Here is a 13,379-nt window from a genome sequence, read left to right on the forward strand (position 1 = left end):
AAGCCAGGGAAAACAAGGCGGGCGATTTGTGAAATGATTAATAGGAGAGTTTACATGTGTGAGTATTATCACTCTCTCTCTTTCTTTCTGCTCCAGAGGATCCATGGGTGGATAATGGTCATTTCAAAGTCAAGGTTCTTGCCAAGCTTGTCAATTCAGATGAGCTGTTTAGACATGCTGTGGAATTAAGACAGACTAAAGCAAATTTAACACATGGACCTTTCAGTCCAAGGTATGGCTGACCAGTTAATTTTGATGATTTTCCTCAAGTAAACACAGAACAAATCAATACATAATTTCCATATCTGACAAGATAAATATTCTTATTGAAACTAGTTAAAATAAATGATGGCATCTGGCTAGCTACCAGTTTGGACTGATTTTCATGCAGTCCAGGTTCCTCTCATCATCTCATCTTGCTCTTGCTAATGGTTGTTAAATTAAATTATCATGTAAAGCATACATAACCTCAACGTTTTTTTATTAAGTAGTTTGGCAAGCATGCATTGAGGCTATAAAAGGTTTGTTTTCCCCTAACAAAATGTAGAGCGTGACATCCCCCCATTAATCAAACACACCCTCTTAGCTGATACTGCATTCTGCTGCATGCTAAATCCAATCAGTTTGTTATTTTAAGATAAATGTGCAAATTGCAGATCGTTTTCATTTATTTGTTTTGTATACAATTACCTTGCAACATTACTTTTTTTATATCAGAAAATATAGAAACTTTCTTCACCCCTCAGTTTCTGTATCGCTTATTTTCATTTTTCATGAAATTGTACCTTTTTGTCCTTGTAACTCCGACTCCAGTTGTTCTATAGACAGAACAGTAGGTGGCAGTATTGAGCTTTAACAGCTTTATTGGATTGTGGCACAGTTTTTCCATGTTACTTACAGCTCTAAAATCATCAGATGCTTTCAAACATTTCAGGCGAACATGGTCAATGCAATTTATAATTGTTTTGATTTTAGGGGATAAAAAATGCAGATTTTACCTCAAAATATCATTTCTGTACTTCAAATAAACTACGGAGATTTAGTGAACGTGCTGCAGGGATTAGCTGGCTTATGTATTTTTTAAATACATAAAACGTATTGGTCACAGAAGCTTATTTTCTGCAATAGGCTAATCCAAAAGCCATTTTTTAGGGAACCAGGTGATGCTTAGCCTGGTAGGTGATGCTAACTTCCAGGTTGAAAATGAAAGTGAGGCAGTGAGGGATAGAAATACATCCCTGCAGTAGGTTAATGCGTTATTGGATTGTTCTGGTGACAACATTTAAGTAGGAAAAAAAACAGGCAATTTATAAGATGTGGAAAATTATAAATAATCTAGGAGCTTTCAACAGGTTTTTACATCAGATGCCATTGAGAACACAGAATATCCCCCACAGCCTCGCATTGCTCTGAAGGTCAGGCACTTTCCTCTTTGGGAATTTATTGGTGGCTTAAATTTCATGAACAAATGAAACAAATTGCTGCCCAGATATGTTGGGCAAAGTAAGAGCAGCAGGGAATAAGCAGGCACTGAAGTATCTGTATCACTGCTGCTGTAAGAAGTCACTTAAACTCTGGTTCCAGCCAGGCGATGAAAAGTGTCATCTAAATGGCAAGTTGCTGATGCTGACTGGCTTCATAAAAAATGCTAGGGTCAATGTACGGCTACTTAGTTCCTAACCACATTTTTGCCAGCTAGTGGAGAACACCACCCAGAATATTTCCAGAGTGAGTCTGTTTTGTCATTATCACAGTTAAATATTAAAACCTCTGAGATTAAAGGATGTGATAAGATATCACTCATTTCTGAAGAGGCTTTCATAATCATATCCAACCACATGAGCTTTATCATGTAATGAGAAAAAGAAAAAGTGACTGCATGGCCCAACTGAACTGGGAGAATGTCATTTTCTTTTAGTCAATCTCAAGGGCTTTATGCCCTTCATTTGTCAACTTCCCTCCACATTGTTCTCTCGGATGTGCATCATTGCTTATGTTGCATAAGTGCCCACTGCTGGCGGAAACTTTGTAATGGACCGAATTGGAATGTCCTAAGCCCTCGATCAGGTTTTTTTTCCTTACGAAGTTGATTAATGGAGTATTTATATAGAGGTGTGTTTTGAGTTGTATTACATATTTAAAATATATATAAATAACTTAATATTTATCATGAGTTGTCTGTGGTGAGGTTTGTTAAACATGATGTGCCATGACGTCACACTTGTGTTGCATTGTGGTAAATGGATTTGCCTGAAGCATACATATTAAGTAGACACACTCCCTCCGTCAAATCAAGGCAGCGAGGGTCTGTCTGTACAAATACACTTCAAAATAGCAGCAGGGACTTGGAGTGGAAGAGTTTAGGGAAGTTAGCAAGTGTCTAAAAGTGGAGTGAAACTCTAGGTCAAGCAGTCACAGCTGAAAATATGTAAAAAATCCGGTTTACAAGATGCATGAATGCGTAAAACATTCCAGCTCAGGTAATGAGTCATTTATCTGAAAAACTGAACATGATATACAATACAGAAACAACTTTAATAACAAAAACAAAATAAACATACAGTCATAATTACTTCACATTGGCTAGGAACTTGTACAGACAATCAGGTAAGAAATGTACAGATTTACATGACACCTTTATCACATCACATTTCACTCCTTTATTAAAATATAGGAGTTGTAAACTTGTTGTAAATGTTTTGTAACTAGTGCCATTCAACTTCATGTCACCTTCCTACAAACACAATGTTATTTCTAAAGTTAAGACAGTCATAAAATTTCCTTAAAACAAAATCAAAGCGTCATTTAAACGGAAATTTGCTAATGTAGAAACTTTCAGTCTTAAAATAAAGTGATTCTAAAAGAACAGACACCAAAAGGGAAACAAAAAGCATCTTGGATGGTAGCAGCAACATTTCAGATTACAAATTAGAATACTTATTTAGTTCCACTGAATATTCTCAAAAGGCTTGTTCTCTACCAGTACTTGATAAAATATCTTAGTGACCATAGGTGGAAACCTCATCATTGCAATTTCAGTGGACAAACAAATACCCCCAGAACTATAAACCATGAACTATGTCCCAAAGGTGACTTTGTGATATATGATAAATATATAAACTGTACATTTTATTAATGACTCGGGTAACAAACACCATTATAGGGACAGCTAAAGGTTAACTGCTCCATCAAGCACCAATTCAATACTCACTACAGACAGAAAACCAGGAAGGAATAATTTCATACAGACTCCTCTTGAAACATTCAAGGGTGAATGAGTCCAAGTCAGTCATTCCTCAAGTATTACATACTGTAACTTCATTGCATCAGAAACACGCACAGAATGACGAGCAAGAACATGGGTGTCGTCCTTCTGGAGAATTCCAGCCTTAAAAATGCCTATTTTAAATTTCTAGAAACCTGTCCAACCAGTCAGCACAGATAATAAGTTTCTGTAACATCATGAGGAAACACAGAGCTAGCATGCAGCAATCCTATAGGGTGTATACACACCCAGAACACATGTACCAAATTGTGTGGCCATTTAAACTAGGATTTTGTACATTAAAACTAGCACTTTGACAAAGTCTTCATTTGTTCTCAAACTACAAGCACATATCTTGGCACACGCTACAACATTCACCGTACGTCTCAGCAGGGTTCAGGGCATGTTACCAAGTCCGTATAAAGTAAACAAACATAGAATCTATGAAGATTAGAAGCTGTGGCCTGTAAGACAGGAGGTCAAAGCAGTCACCAAATCACCCTCCAAAAAAATGTTGGGAAGTTCTTCAGAATTATTTAGGCTGTCAGCAACATCAACATAAGCTGCATTTGATGGTTTGCTTAACTAATACAGTATAGAACAAAAACAAACATGGCCCTGAAACAGCCAGACTGTAATAGCAGTTGACATCTTCACTTCTTCACCTTGCTTTAAAAACATGAAATAAATAATATAACTAATATATTTTAACAAGGTTAACATTCAAAATAAAACCTGTATATAAAGTGCAGTGCTGCATATCATTCTGTTTTGATGCCTGTGGGTTTTGAACCCTTCATGTAAGACTGATAAAAGAAAGAGGAGAAGAGGAGCAGATAGCTGAGATACATGAGTGAAGCCCACACTATGTTATCCACATAAGATGGACAATTCCCATCCTGCATCCACCGGTACACTAGTGCACTTACTGCCAGCCCCATTGCCATCTGGGCAATCTGGGTGCAGGTGATGATGATAGCACAGGGTTTCGGCACACGGAGTCCTGCAGCTCGAGCAGCATAGTAGCTGTACATGAGCGCGTGCACGGTGTAGTTCATGGTCATGAACCAGCCTCCACCGGCGACCTGGTCTTTGTAGGAATACCAGGAGTACACCAGCACGGTAATGTGATGATACCAGTGCAGGAAGATCAGCCGCTGTTTGCGCAGGACGATGAATATGGTGTCCCCTGAAAAAAAATGAGGGCGTGCGCAAAAAGGGTTAGATTACAAGTGCAAAAAGAGACAATTAACCTAAAAATAATTTAGTCCATACAACAAAAGTCAATGGGGTCCAAAGTTGTTTTGGACACCACTGACTTTCATTATGCGTGCAAAACAATTAAAAAACATTTTTCAAAATATTCCACAGACTTATGACAACATAATGGTAATTAATGATTAACCATCCCTTTAAAAAAAAAAAAAAAAAAAAAGTCTCACCTAGCTCTGGCGCTTTGCTCAGCACAAACGCACAAGCCCAGAACTTGCTAATGGGTCCACTGTAGAAGCTCTGATCACAAACAGACTGTTTAAAACCACTGGTGCTGAGAATGTACAACATGAAGCAACCAGTTCTCACTGCTCCAATGATACTGGAACAAAAACAAAAAACATGCACTGTAAATTAATATTGTCTGCCGTGGCTGTGAAATCATGGTATCCAAGATAAACAATTGAGGCCTCTTAACACTGGGGGTGGGGGAGGGCGGAAAAAAAAACACAGAAACACTGCTATAGCACATAGTATCTGTGATAAACTGCAATCAATATGAAAATATTCACCAAGTGGTGAAAGTCCAGTTGCCATTGGAGATCTAAAGAGCATGTGACCAGAGGTCATTGCTGCCATCCAGTCACAATATTCCATTGTTCTTTTTACAAGCATACAAACAGTTACTTTGTGCTTGCTGTCATTTGGGTTCTCTTTTGAGATTGGACCAAGACAGCTTATCCCCACCCAAGTGAAACCAAACCCAAATTTAAACAATAGCACTGAAGATTTAATAAAGACACTTGAAATAAATCTCAAAAGCATGTCATTTGCATGCCGTTTGGCACTCTCACATTTCAAACAGCAATTTCGCAGACAACAATAGATATGGACCCAATTGTCTCTTGGTACAATCACATATGTAACCTAATGTCCAACAGATAAAAATAAGATTTAAAAAAAAATATTGTGTCATTAAAAAAGGTCAAAAGTTCAGAGTACCCTAAATAAAAACCTTCTCATATATAGATATCATCTGGTATTCTCTACATTACCAGAACCAAAATGTCCCCAAAAAGGTAGTACTTTCTTCAAAACTTGACATTTAATTAAATGTGTGTCGCCATTCGAAATAGCTACTTGGTAATTGTTTGTTAAACCTTTTAGCAATTTCGGAGTGTTTTTTCCCCCAGTGTACCCATAGAGGGGTAAATTTAACAAAACAATTTTAAGGATTTGCTTGTGTAAACTTTATTGATTATTTAGAATAGATAACCACGTAAACGTGCGCGCGCTAAACCAAACGCTAGTTTTAACATAGCCTACCTAAAGATGGCCAAACTGAGGGACCACAGCACTAACACTCTACGCAGATCAAGTCTCCGTCTTTCCTTCATGAAGTGCTGCCCACCAAACACGACCACTACATACACAGCCCCAAACAAAAACGACTTTTTCCTGAAAGAGACAAAATAGAACACCAGAAAAAAAATTAATACCTCCAAGCAATGGCTGGAGTTAGCTACAGACGAAATTCTTATTCAGTCAAAAACGTCTTCGTTCTTACCAGTTGTCCTGCATCCATTCAATAGCAAACCTCTCATCAAAGTGACGCTCGAAATCATACTCAGCCAGAGGAAGCTGAAACTCAGTGGCATTCATGTTGAGCCCCCTTCAAAAATGCAACATAAAAGTGCACCAGAGTTAATTCTGAAGGGAATAGTTCTGGTTACTGTCCGCTCGGCAATGCGGTCACCAGTTATAGGCAGCCTCAGACACACACCTGTGCACACACCTGGCCCATGTAAATCAGGGTGGAGTTTATAGTGGCGTTAGGGAGTGACTCTCGGCCATAAAGCTGGTTTTTGTATTTCCTGAATGGAATGGCAGTTTTTGCGATTCAGCCAAAGAACACTCTTTATGCTGGTTGTATATAAATATGGGAGAAAGAGGCTGATTGAGAGTCTCTTTCGATTGCCATTGTAATTAACTCACAGCTGCGATAGAAGACAAATCAATTAGGCTACAGAATATGAATTTTTCAAATAATATCGACATTATCGCTAGAATTCCAAATATTCTCAGTAGGGTAGGCTTTTAACTTCATAATACATTTCTAATTTCTTATTTCTAATTCTAATTAATTTAGCCTATATTGGCTATGCTATTTCATGAAAAATATATAATTAATAAAAACTACTGCGATGTAATAAACATATATTTTTCATATCATTAAAACTAAATATATACTAATAAAGTGCTATGATGAACACAATGCTCTAATTATCTAGCATAATTAGCCTATAGGGTCTGGGATATAGGATAAACAAGGAATGGGCTTATATAGGCCTATAGCCTATTTTTAAATATAAACTGTTAAAATAGGCTATAAACTATTTTTAACCTATGTTTGTTAGTTTTAGTGTAGGCCTATTGGATTTATTTTAGAGAAATATTTAACTAGTATAATTGGAATAGTGAATCAATAGGTAGCCTAAAATTAGGCAAAATCTATGATTTTTTTGCAAACCGTTTGTATGACTGTGAATTTCTTTCCCCTAACTCACATTCTTGATTTTCCTATTCAAATTAATGTGGCAGATTCAATTGTAAACTGCATGGCAACCCGTGAAAATTTAGAGAAATAATTATTTTATTAGGATTCTCATAAAGGTTGGCACGTGAGGGCGCTATAGTAAATCAAGTCACCTTTATTTAGTCTTGCGCTTAATACCATTTTTCAAAAGATTCGATGATAACAGGAAAACTATTCAATGATGCAAACAGAGTTTATTTTATTTCGGCTAGGCCTACAGAAGCTTTAAAATAAAACAATAGCCTAGTTTGTTCAAAATGTTCAAAAATAACATATTGCCTTTTTATTTAGGATAAATAATTAAAGGACAGGGTATTTGGAATCAGATGTAGGCCTACATTACAAGACGTGTTAAGAAAACATGCTTTATTCACCCTTTTGTAAGGAAGCCTAGCTAGAGGTTAAAAAAATCCAGCATTTCAAATTGGCCTCTATTTCATTTAATTAATTAAAATCAAGCCTAATAATATTTGCAATTTAAATAATGAACATTTATTCATATAGAGTTTTGCAGCGTATAATAAAAGTAGACTGTTTAAAAAAAAAAAAAGATAATAGCCTACCCGCTAAAGATATGGCAGAAAATCAGTGCAATGGTTTTCCTGTCAGTCAAACGTCAGTGCGCCCTGTAGTTGCACTGCTAATCCTGTAGGTGGCGATGATTGAGTTTCTTCCTGTGCAGTTAGAGCACAGAAGAAGTATGGCATCTTTTGGAGAGTGATGTTTACTACGATGTTTTAATGAAATCGTTTAGAGCCCTTTAGTTATACGATTTTGAAAAGCGGTGGTCTTAGTCTTGCAAATATATTCTATATATAGACTGAATTGAGCGGTCACAATGAGAATTTATCATTCTTTACTCAATGCGACCAAGTTTAGGAGAGTGTTTGACTTTGGTGAGCGAGAGGTGGCGCATTGGTTCCCTGGACATATGGCTAAAGGTGCGTGACATTCTAAAATCACTAAATCTGGCTTCTTTTTTGTTACAGTTCTTTAAGACATGGACCTATTGCATTTATTTGAGAGAAATACAAATTTATATCATACCCTTTGTGTAACTTAAATGTATTTGCAAGTTAACATTTAGAGCAGGGGCATACAATCATTCATCATTCTTTAGTTACTAATCTTATTTGGGGTAATCAAAAGAGGGAAAAAACGTACTGTAGATGTCTACATTTTCTAAATGAATAATGTAATTCCTACAGAATTATGCTTAACATTGTAACCTTTTCTTGTTAGGACTCAAGCAGATGAGAGACAGTCTAAGGAAGGTTGACTGCATTTTAGAAATCCACGATGCTAGAATATCCTTTTATGACAGAGAACGGACATTTTGACATATTTAAACCTCAGTTAAGCCCTCTTTAACGCGCTAACATACCCTTTTCTGGAAGAAATCCTTCATTTCAAGAAAGCCTTGATGTCAGGCCACATTTACTTGTACTGAACAAGATGGATCTGGCTGACACATCCAAAAAGCAGGTCTAATGATCTTATGCATTATTGCTTTGAAAATAAACTACATTAATAAATGCAAGAACAGAAAGTGAATAAATGATGTGCTAATCAACACGTTTTTTAAATTCCACCAGAATATTATGAAGCAGCTTGAGAGAGAAGGTGTGAGGAATGTTTTATTCACAGACTGCTTAAGACAGCGAGATGAAAATGTAAAAAAGGTGAGGTGCTGAACATTACATCAGATGTTTCTAACTTAAAGCTTGACTGGAGAACCTGGCACCTTATTGTTTTGAACATTATGTCTTTCACTGTCTGATGTTCCAGATTGTTCCCCTCGTGACAGAGTTGATCGAAAGTGGGTCACGTTTTCACAGAGAAGAGGTGTGTTTTCGATTATTTCTGTGGCTTACATTTTGCTGTAATGTTTTCTGACTTTGTTTGTTATTCATCTGTGTGTAGGATAGAAGTTACTGCCTTATGGTCATTGGTGTGCCAAATGTGGGAAAATCATCGCTAATTAATGCTGTGAGAAGAACGTATCTGAAAAAAGGTATTTATTTTATTTTGCTGTAAGAAATTCCAGTCAATTAATCTTTAAGGGTTAGTTCACCCAAAAAAGAAATTTCTTTCATTAATGACTCACCCTAATGTCGTTCCACACCCGTAAGACCTCCGTTCATCCTCGGAACACAGTTTAAGATATTTTAGATTTAGTCAGAGGGCTTTCTGTCCTTTGAATGCAAGTGTATGCACACTTTGCTGTCCACGTCCAGAAAGGTAATGAAAACATCATCAAAGTTGTCCGTATGTGACATCAGTTGGTTAGTTAGACTCTTTTGAAGCATCGAAAATACATTTTGGTCCAAAAATAACAAAAACTACGACTTTATTCAGCATTGTCTTCTCTTCCGTGTTCCTCAAATCAAGAAGCAAACGGTCATGAATCAAGGTATTTATTCATGGTTTCAGATCGCGTGGCAAACTGCTGAAATTACGTGACATTGGTGATCCGAATCATGAATTAATACGGGTGTGGAACGTCATTGGGGTGAGTCATTAATGAAAGAAATTTCATTTTTGGGTGAACTAACCCTTTAAAGTCAGAATGAAACGGAAGTTGCACTCGCTTTTTTCCCTATTGTGCCGTATATATGATTGAAATGGCTTCTTGAGCAAGAAAAACAATTGTGGGGTGGGACTTGATTTTGTCCATTGAGAATTGATTGGATGATTGTGGATTGCTTTCATGTGAGTGACAGGTTGTCCTGCCCTCATGAGATGTCACTGGAGGAATGAGGGAAAGCTGTTTTGTTTATATATTACAAGAGCACATGAATTTAAAAAAAAGTGCTAGGATAAATAATTTATAATATACACTGCAATATCCCATTCAAAAATGAATAGTCACATTTGTTTTATGGTGTCTTTAACAAACAAACATAAGGCCTAGACATTTTTTTTACATTTTTATTTTACTGCTCTCAGGGAAAGCCTCAAAAGTTGGAGGTGAACCAGGAATAACGAAAGCTGTCCTGACCAAAATTCAGGTTTGCTGTATTAATTCATAATAAATAGGTGGATTCAATTGAATTGATGTGTTCTCTTGTAGCATTAAATTAAAATTTGTTTTACTAGGTCTGTGACCGACCCATAATTCATTTACTGGACACCCCAGGAGTCCTGCCACCTAAAATAGAGAACATAGAGACTGGAATGAAACTTGCTTTATGTGGTAAGTCCACACATCTTATTGTATAGTAGCTTTGTTGTTGTAATGTCATGATTGTAAGATAACTAGGGTGTTTTCTTTTCAAACAGGCACCATTTTGGACCATTTAGTTGGCGAGGATATCATTGCAGATTATCTTCTTTTTTCACTGAACAGACTGGAAAGATTTAGGTAGGTTTTGCTAGGATTCTGAGTGGGTTTTGAGCAAATCTACAATTATATAGCAGTAAACTCATCTGTTTAATATTTTAAGCAGCAGCATGTACTACATGTAGAGCAATCAATAATGATTGTGGCGATTTCTTCTTTAGTTACGTTGAGAAGTACAATCTTAAAGAGCCTTGCGATGATATTCAGCATGTGCTGAAGTGTATAGCAGTAAAGCTCGGCAAGACTAAGCGTGTGAAGGCCATCACTGGAGTTGGTGAGTTGATTCATTCAGGCCACTCAGTTTTTTATTTTATTTTACTGAATTCACACAATAAATCAACCTCACTCAACCTCACTAAAATATTGAAGCATTCAGTTGTTCATGAGACATAACTTATCCGATGTAACTCTTTAGGTAACATCACTGTCCAAATGCCAGACTACAGTGCAGCAGCCTACGATTTCATCAGAGCATTCCGGAAAGGAGAACTTGGAAAAGTGATTCTTGACTAGTTGTGTCTTAAAGGGTTAGTTCACCCAAAAATGAACTTTATATCATCAATGACTCGCCCTAATGTCGTTCCTCACCTGTAAGACCTCCGTTCATCTTCGGAACACAGTTTAAGATATTTTATATTTTAGTCCCAGAGCATAGACAGTCTATGCACACTTTACTGTCCATGTCCAAAAAGCTAATAAAAACAACATCAAAGTAGTCCATATGTGACATCAGTGGGTTGATTAGAATCTCTTGAAGCATCGAAAATATATTTTGGTCAAAAACTACGACTTTATTCAGCATTGTGTTCTATTCCGTGTTCCTCAAATACAGATTCAAACGGTTATGAATCAGTGAATCGATCAATGGTTCGGATCGCCAATGTCACGTGATTTCAGCAGTTTGGATCGCATGCTTTCTGGACATGGAAAGTAAAGTGTGCATAGACTGCATATGCTCTGGGACTAAAATATAAAATATCTTAATCTGTGTTCCGAAGATGAATGGAGGTCTTACAGGTGTGGAACGACATTAGAGTGAGTCATTAACGACATACATTTCATTTTTGGGTGAACTAACCCTTTAAATGGCTGATTTGTACCTACTGCAGTGAAAGCTTGACTGTATATACGTTGAAGACTGAACCACTTTTTAATGTTTTAATTAAAAGATGGTGCACTGGGTATTTTGGACATGTCTTGTAGTTATCAGATCAAAGGTGCATTGAATGTATTATTTTTCATAACTGCAACTGAAGCAAAAATAAATTATTTAGTTTAATTTGAAGAGCATTGTTATAGTGTGCATACGTTTGTATGTGAAAAGCAAAGATTACAACCAAACGCCAATTGGCAACACAAAAGTAACAATTCGATTTTCTACTTTCACAACATCAGCTGTTTCTCCATACTAAGTCCATTTTATTAAATGCTGTATTTGGCATGTAATTGCTTTGAGTTCTAAAATTATAATCTTTTAAATGTTTCTAACTGCTGGCAAAACAGTGCTTGTGTTATGTTATATTATTTATTTATTTTTAAAAACATTTAACTGCACTGCATTTTTTAAACACTTCTGCACTTAATACATACTGTATTATCAAAATGTTCTACTAGAAATAGCGTGACTAAGGTGGAAATTTAAAAAAAGGAATGTTTTCACACCCATAGCAATGGAAGTACAGGTACAGATAGAAACAACGTTTTCATATTCTAATCATTTTACAGCATACCCCTTCAATCTACACAATTATAAGCTAAACGTGAATATAAATATTGGTAAACAGATAAAGGTTCATATAAAAAGGTGTAAATCTCAATAACAGTGGTGTTTCCAACAGTTAAGAAGAACAACAGTTACACAGTATTTTTGCCATCCAGTACATACCAGCATAATTTATGTAGTCTATAGTTGTATAGTTACTAATGCTCCTGTTGAAGCAAACTATGCAGTCTAACTTTTCAGATCCTATTCCTAAAATGTCTACTAAACTAAATAAAGGATATGAATCTTCCTTTTGTTTTCACATACTCTTGGTTGTGCAACAGACGTTATTAAACATAGGTGTTGCACAGTAACATACATAAACAGTTTATTAAGCTGTGCCAATCTGTGTCTTAAACTGCCTCAAGGGGCAAAGTACATCACAAGGTGTATTGGTAGGAGGAGAGCAGAAAGTCTAGTGGTAGTGGAGTCGTGCATTATTGCGCTTGATGTCCTGGCGAGGTAAAGCTCCCAGTCTGTTCTGTTACTGTAGTAATCATCTCCATGCTCTGAGCTGTCATCCGGTCTGCGCTGAGCCGACGCGTACCATCCTCCGGCTCCCAGTGCCACCACAGCCCCGGCCGCTGCTGCCGCGGCCACCCGCACGGCGGGGGAGCCTCGAGTGCGGGACGTCCGGCCGCCTCGGGCTGTGCCCCGTGCTGAACCTCTGGCACCCCCTCTGCCACCTTTGGATATCACCTGATCGCAAAGGAATGCTGAAAGCAGGAGAAATATCCAGCAGGTGGCGGCAGCCCTGTTCATTCTGGATCACCCTGGGGATGGAATTAAAACATGGGGATGATTCTGAGAGAGAGAAAAAAACTTTTCAAGATGCAGTAATGTTTTTTTAGGGGTTTTTTCTACAGCATTTAAAAAAAAAAGCTATTTAAATGAACACAGGTCTAATCCAAGCCTTGTCTGTTTTAACGTGTCTTTAAGTTTTTAAAGAATATTTAAGTTGCATTTAAAATGCATGAATGCTATTGCATTTATTCAGTGATTCTCAAACAGGGCCTCAGTAAACGTCCAAAGACTTACAAATTATTTTAAATGAGCCAAAGCAACCAAGAATCAATGGCCTGGTTTCACCGACAGGGCTTAGATTAAGCCAGATATCTTGTTCAATTAGGACATTCATGTAACTTTTACAAATATGCCTTAGAAAGAAAAAGAGGGGGGGGGGGGGGCATTACTGGTGTGC

General features: G+C 37.0%; 3 protein-coding genes across 4 annotated transcripts; 1 reads left to right on the forward strand and 2 right to left on the reverse strand.

Moving 5' to 3' along the window:
* Positions 1–2,516: 2,516 nt before the first annotated feature.
* elovl6l (ELOVL family member 6, elongation of long chain fatty acids like) lies at positions 2,517–6,290 on the reverse strand. Its single transcript, XM_067421998.1, has 4 exons — positions 6,045–6,290; positions 5,804–5,935; positions 4,708–4,859; positions 2,517–4,454 (listed from the first exon to the last, which is right to left on the reverse strand). Exons 1-4 carry the CDS (start codon positions 6,137–6,139, stop codon positions 4,027–4,029), a joined length of 807 nt encoding a protein of 268 aa, XP_067278099.1. The 5' UTR covers positions 6,140–6,290; the 3' UTR covers positions 2,517–4,026.
* Positions 6,291–7,724: 1,434 nt separating this feature from the next.
* On the forward strand, positions 7,725–11,944 carry mtg1 (mitochondrial ribosome-associated GTPase 1). Of its 2 annotated transcripts, XM_067421343.1 has the most exons (11): positions 7,725–8,014; positions 8,316–8,380; positions 8,454–8,558; positions 8,669–8,755; positions 8,862–8,918; positions 8,997–9,087; positions 10,023–10,084; positions 10,173–10,269; positions 10,356–10,437; positions 10,578–10,690; positions 10,832–11,944. In XM_067421343.1, the coding sequence occupies exons 1-11, from the start codon at positions 7,912–7,914 to the stop codon at positions 10,927–10,929; spliced, it is 960 nt and encodes a 319-aa protein (XP_067277444.1). In that variant the 5' UTR covers positions 7,725–7,911; the 3' UTR covers positions 10,930–11,944. The 2 variants fall into 2 exon arrangements, with proteins under 2 accessions (XP_067277444.1, XP_067277445.1); XM_067421344.1 differs by lacking the exon at positions 7,725–8,014 and having other exon boundaries at positions 8,338–8,380; positions 8,458–8,558.
* Positions 11,945–12,541: 597 nt separating this feature from the next.
* On the reverse strand, positions 12,542–12,940 carry sprn (shadow of prion protein). The gene has a single exon (XM_067422295.1). It carries the CDS (start codon positions 12,938–12,940, stop codon positions 12,542–12,544), a length of 399 nt encoding a protein of 132 aa, XP_067278396.1.
* Between the last annotated feature and the right edge of the window lie 439 nt (positions 12,941–13,379).

The sequence above is a fragment of the Pseudorasbora parva genome, chromosome 17 (assembly GCF_024679245.1).
Source record: "Pseudorasbora parva isolate DD20220531a chromosome 17, ASM2467924v1, whole genome shotgun sequence".
Classification (NCBI taxonomy): domain Eukaryota; kingdom Metazoa; phylum Chordata; class Actinopteri; order Cypriniformes; family Gobionidae; genus Pseudorasbora; species Pseudorasbora parva.

Coding starts and splice junctions, on each gene's coding strand:
- sprn (XM_067422295.1), bottom strand. CDS start 12,940: ATGAACAGGGCTGCCGCCACCTGCTGGATATTTCTCCTGCTTTCAGCA.
- mtg1 (XM_067421343.1), top strand. CDS start 7,912: ATGAGAATTTATCATTCTTTACTCAATGCGACCAAGTTTAGGAGAGTG. Junction 8,381..8,453: donor TAGAAATCCACGATGCTAGA/ATATCCTTTTAT, acceptor TAACGCGCTAAC/ATACCCTTTTCTGGAAGAAA. Junction 8,919..8,996: donor CACGTTTTCACAGAGAAGAG/GTGTGTTTTCGA, acceptor ATCTGTGTGTAG/GATAGAAGTTACTGCCTTAT.
- elovl6l (XM_067421998.1), bottom strand. CDS start 6,139: ATGAATGCCACTGAGTTTCAGCTTCCTCTGGCTGAGTATGATTTCGAG. Junction 4,860..5,803: donor CTCAGTTTGGCCATCTTTAG/GTAGGCTATGTT, acceptor TTTTTGTTCCAG/TATCATTGGAGCAGTGAGAA. Junction 4,455..4,707: donor GAGCAAAGCGCCAGAGCTAG/GTGAGACTTTTT, acceptor ATTTTTTTTCAG/GGGACACCATATTCATCGTC.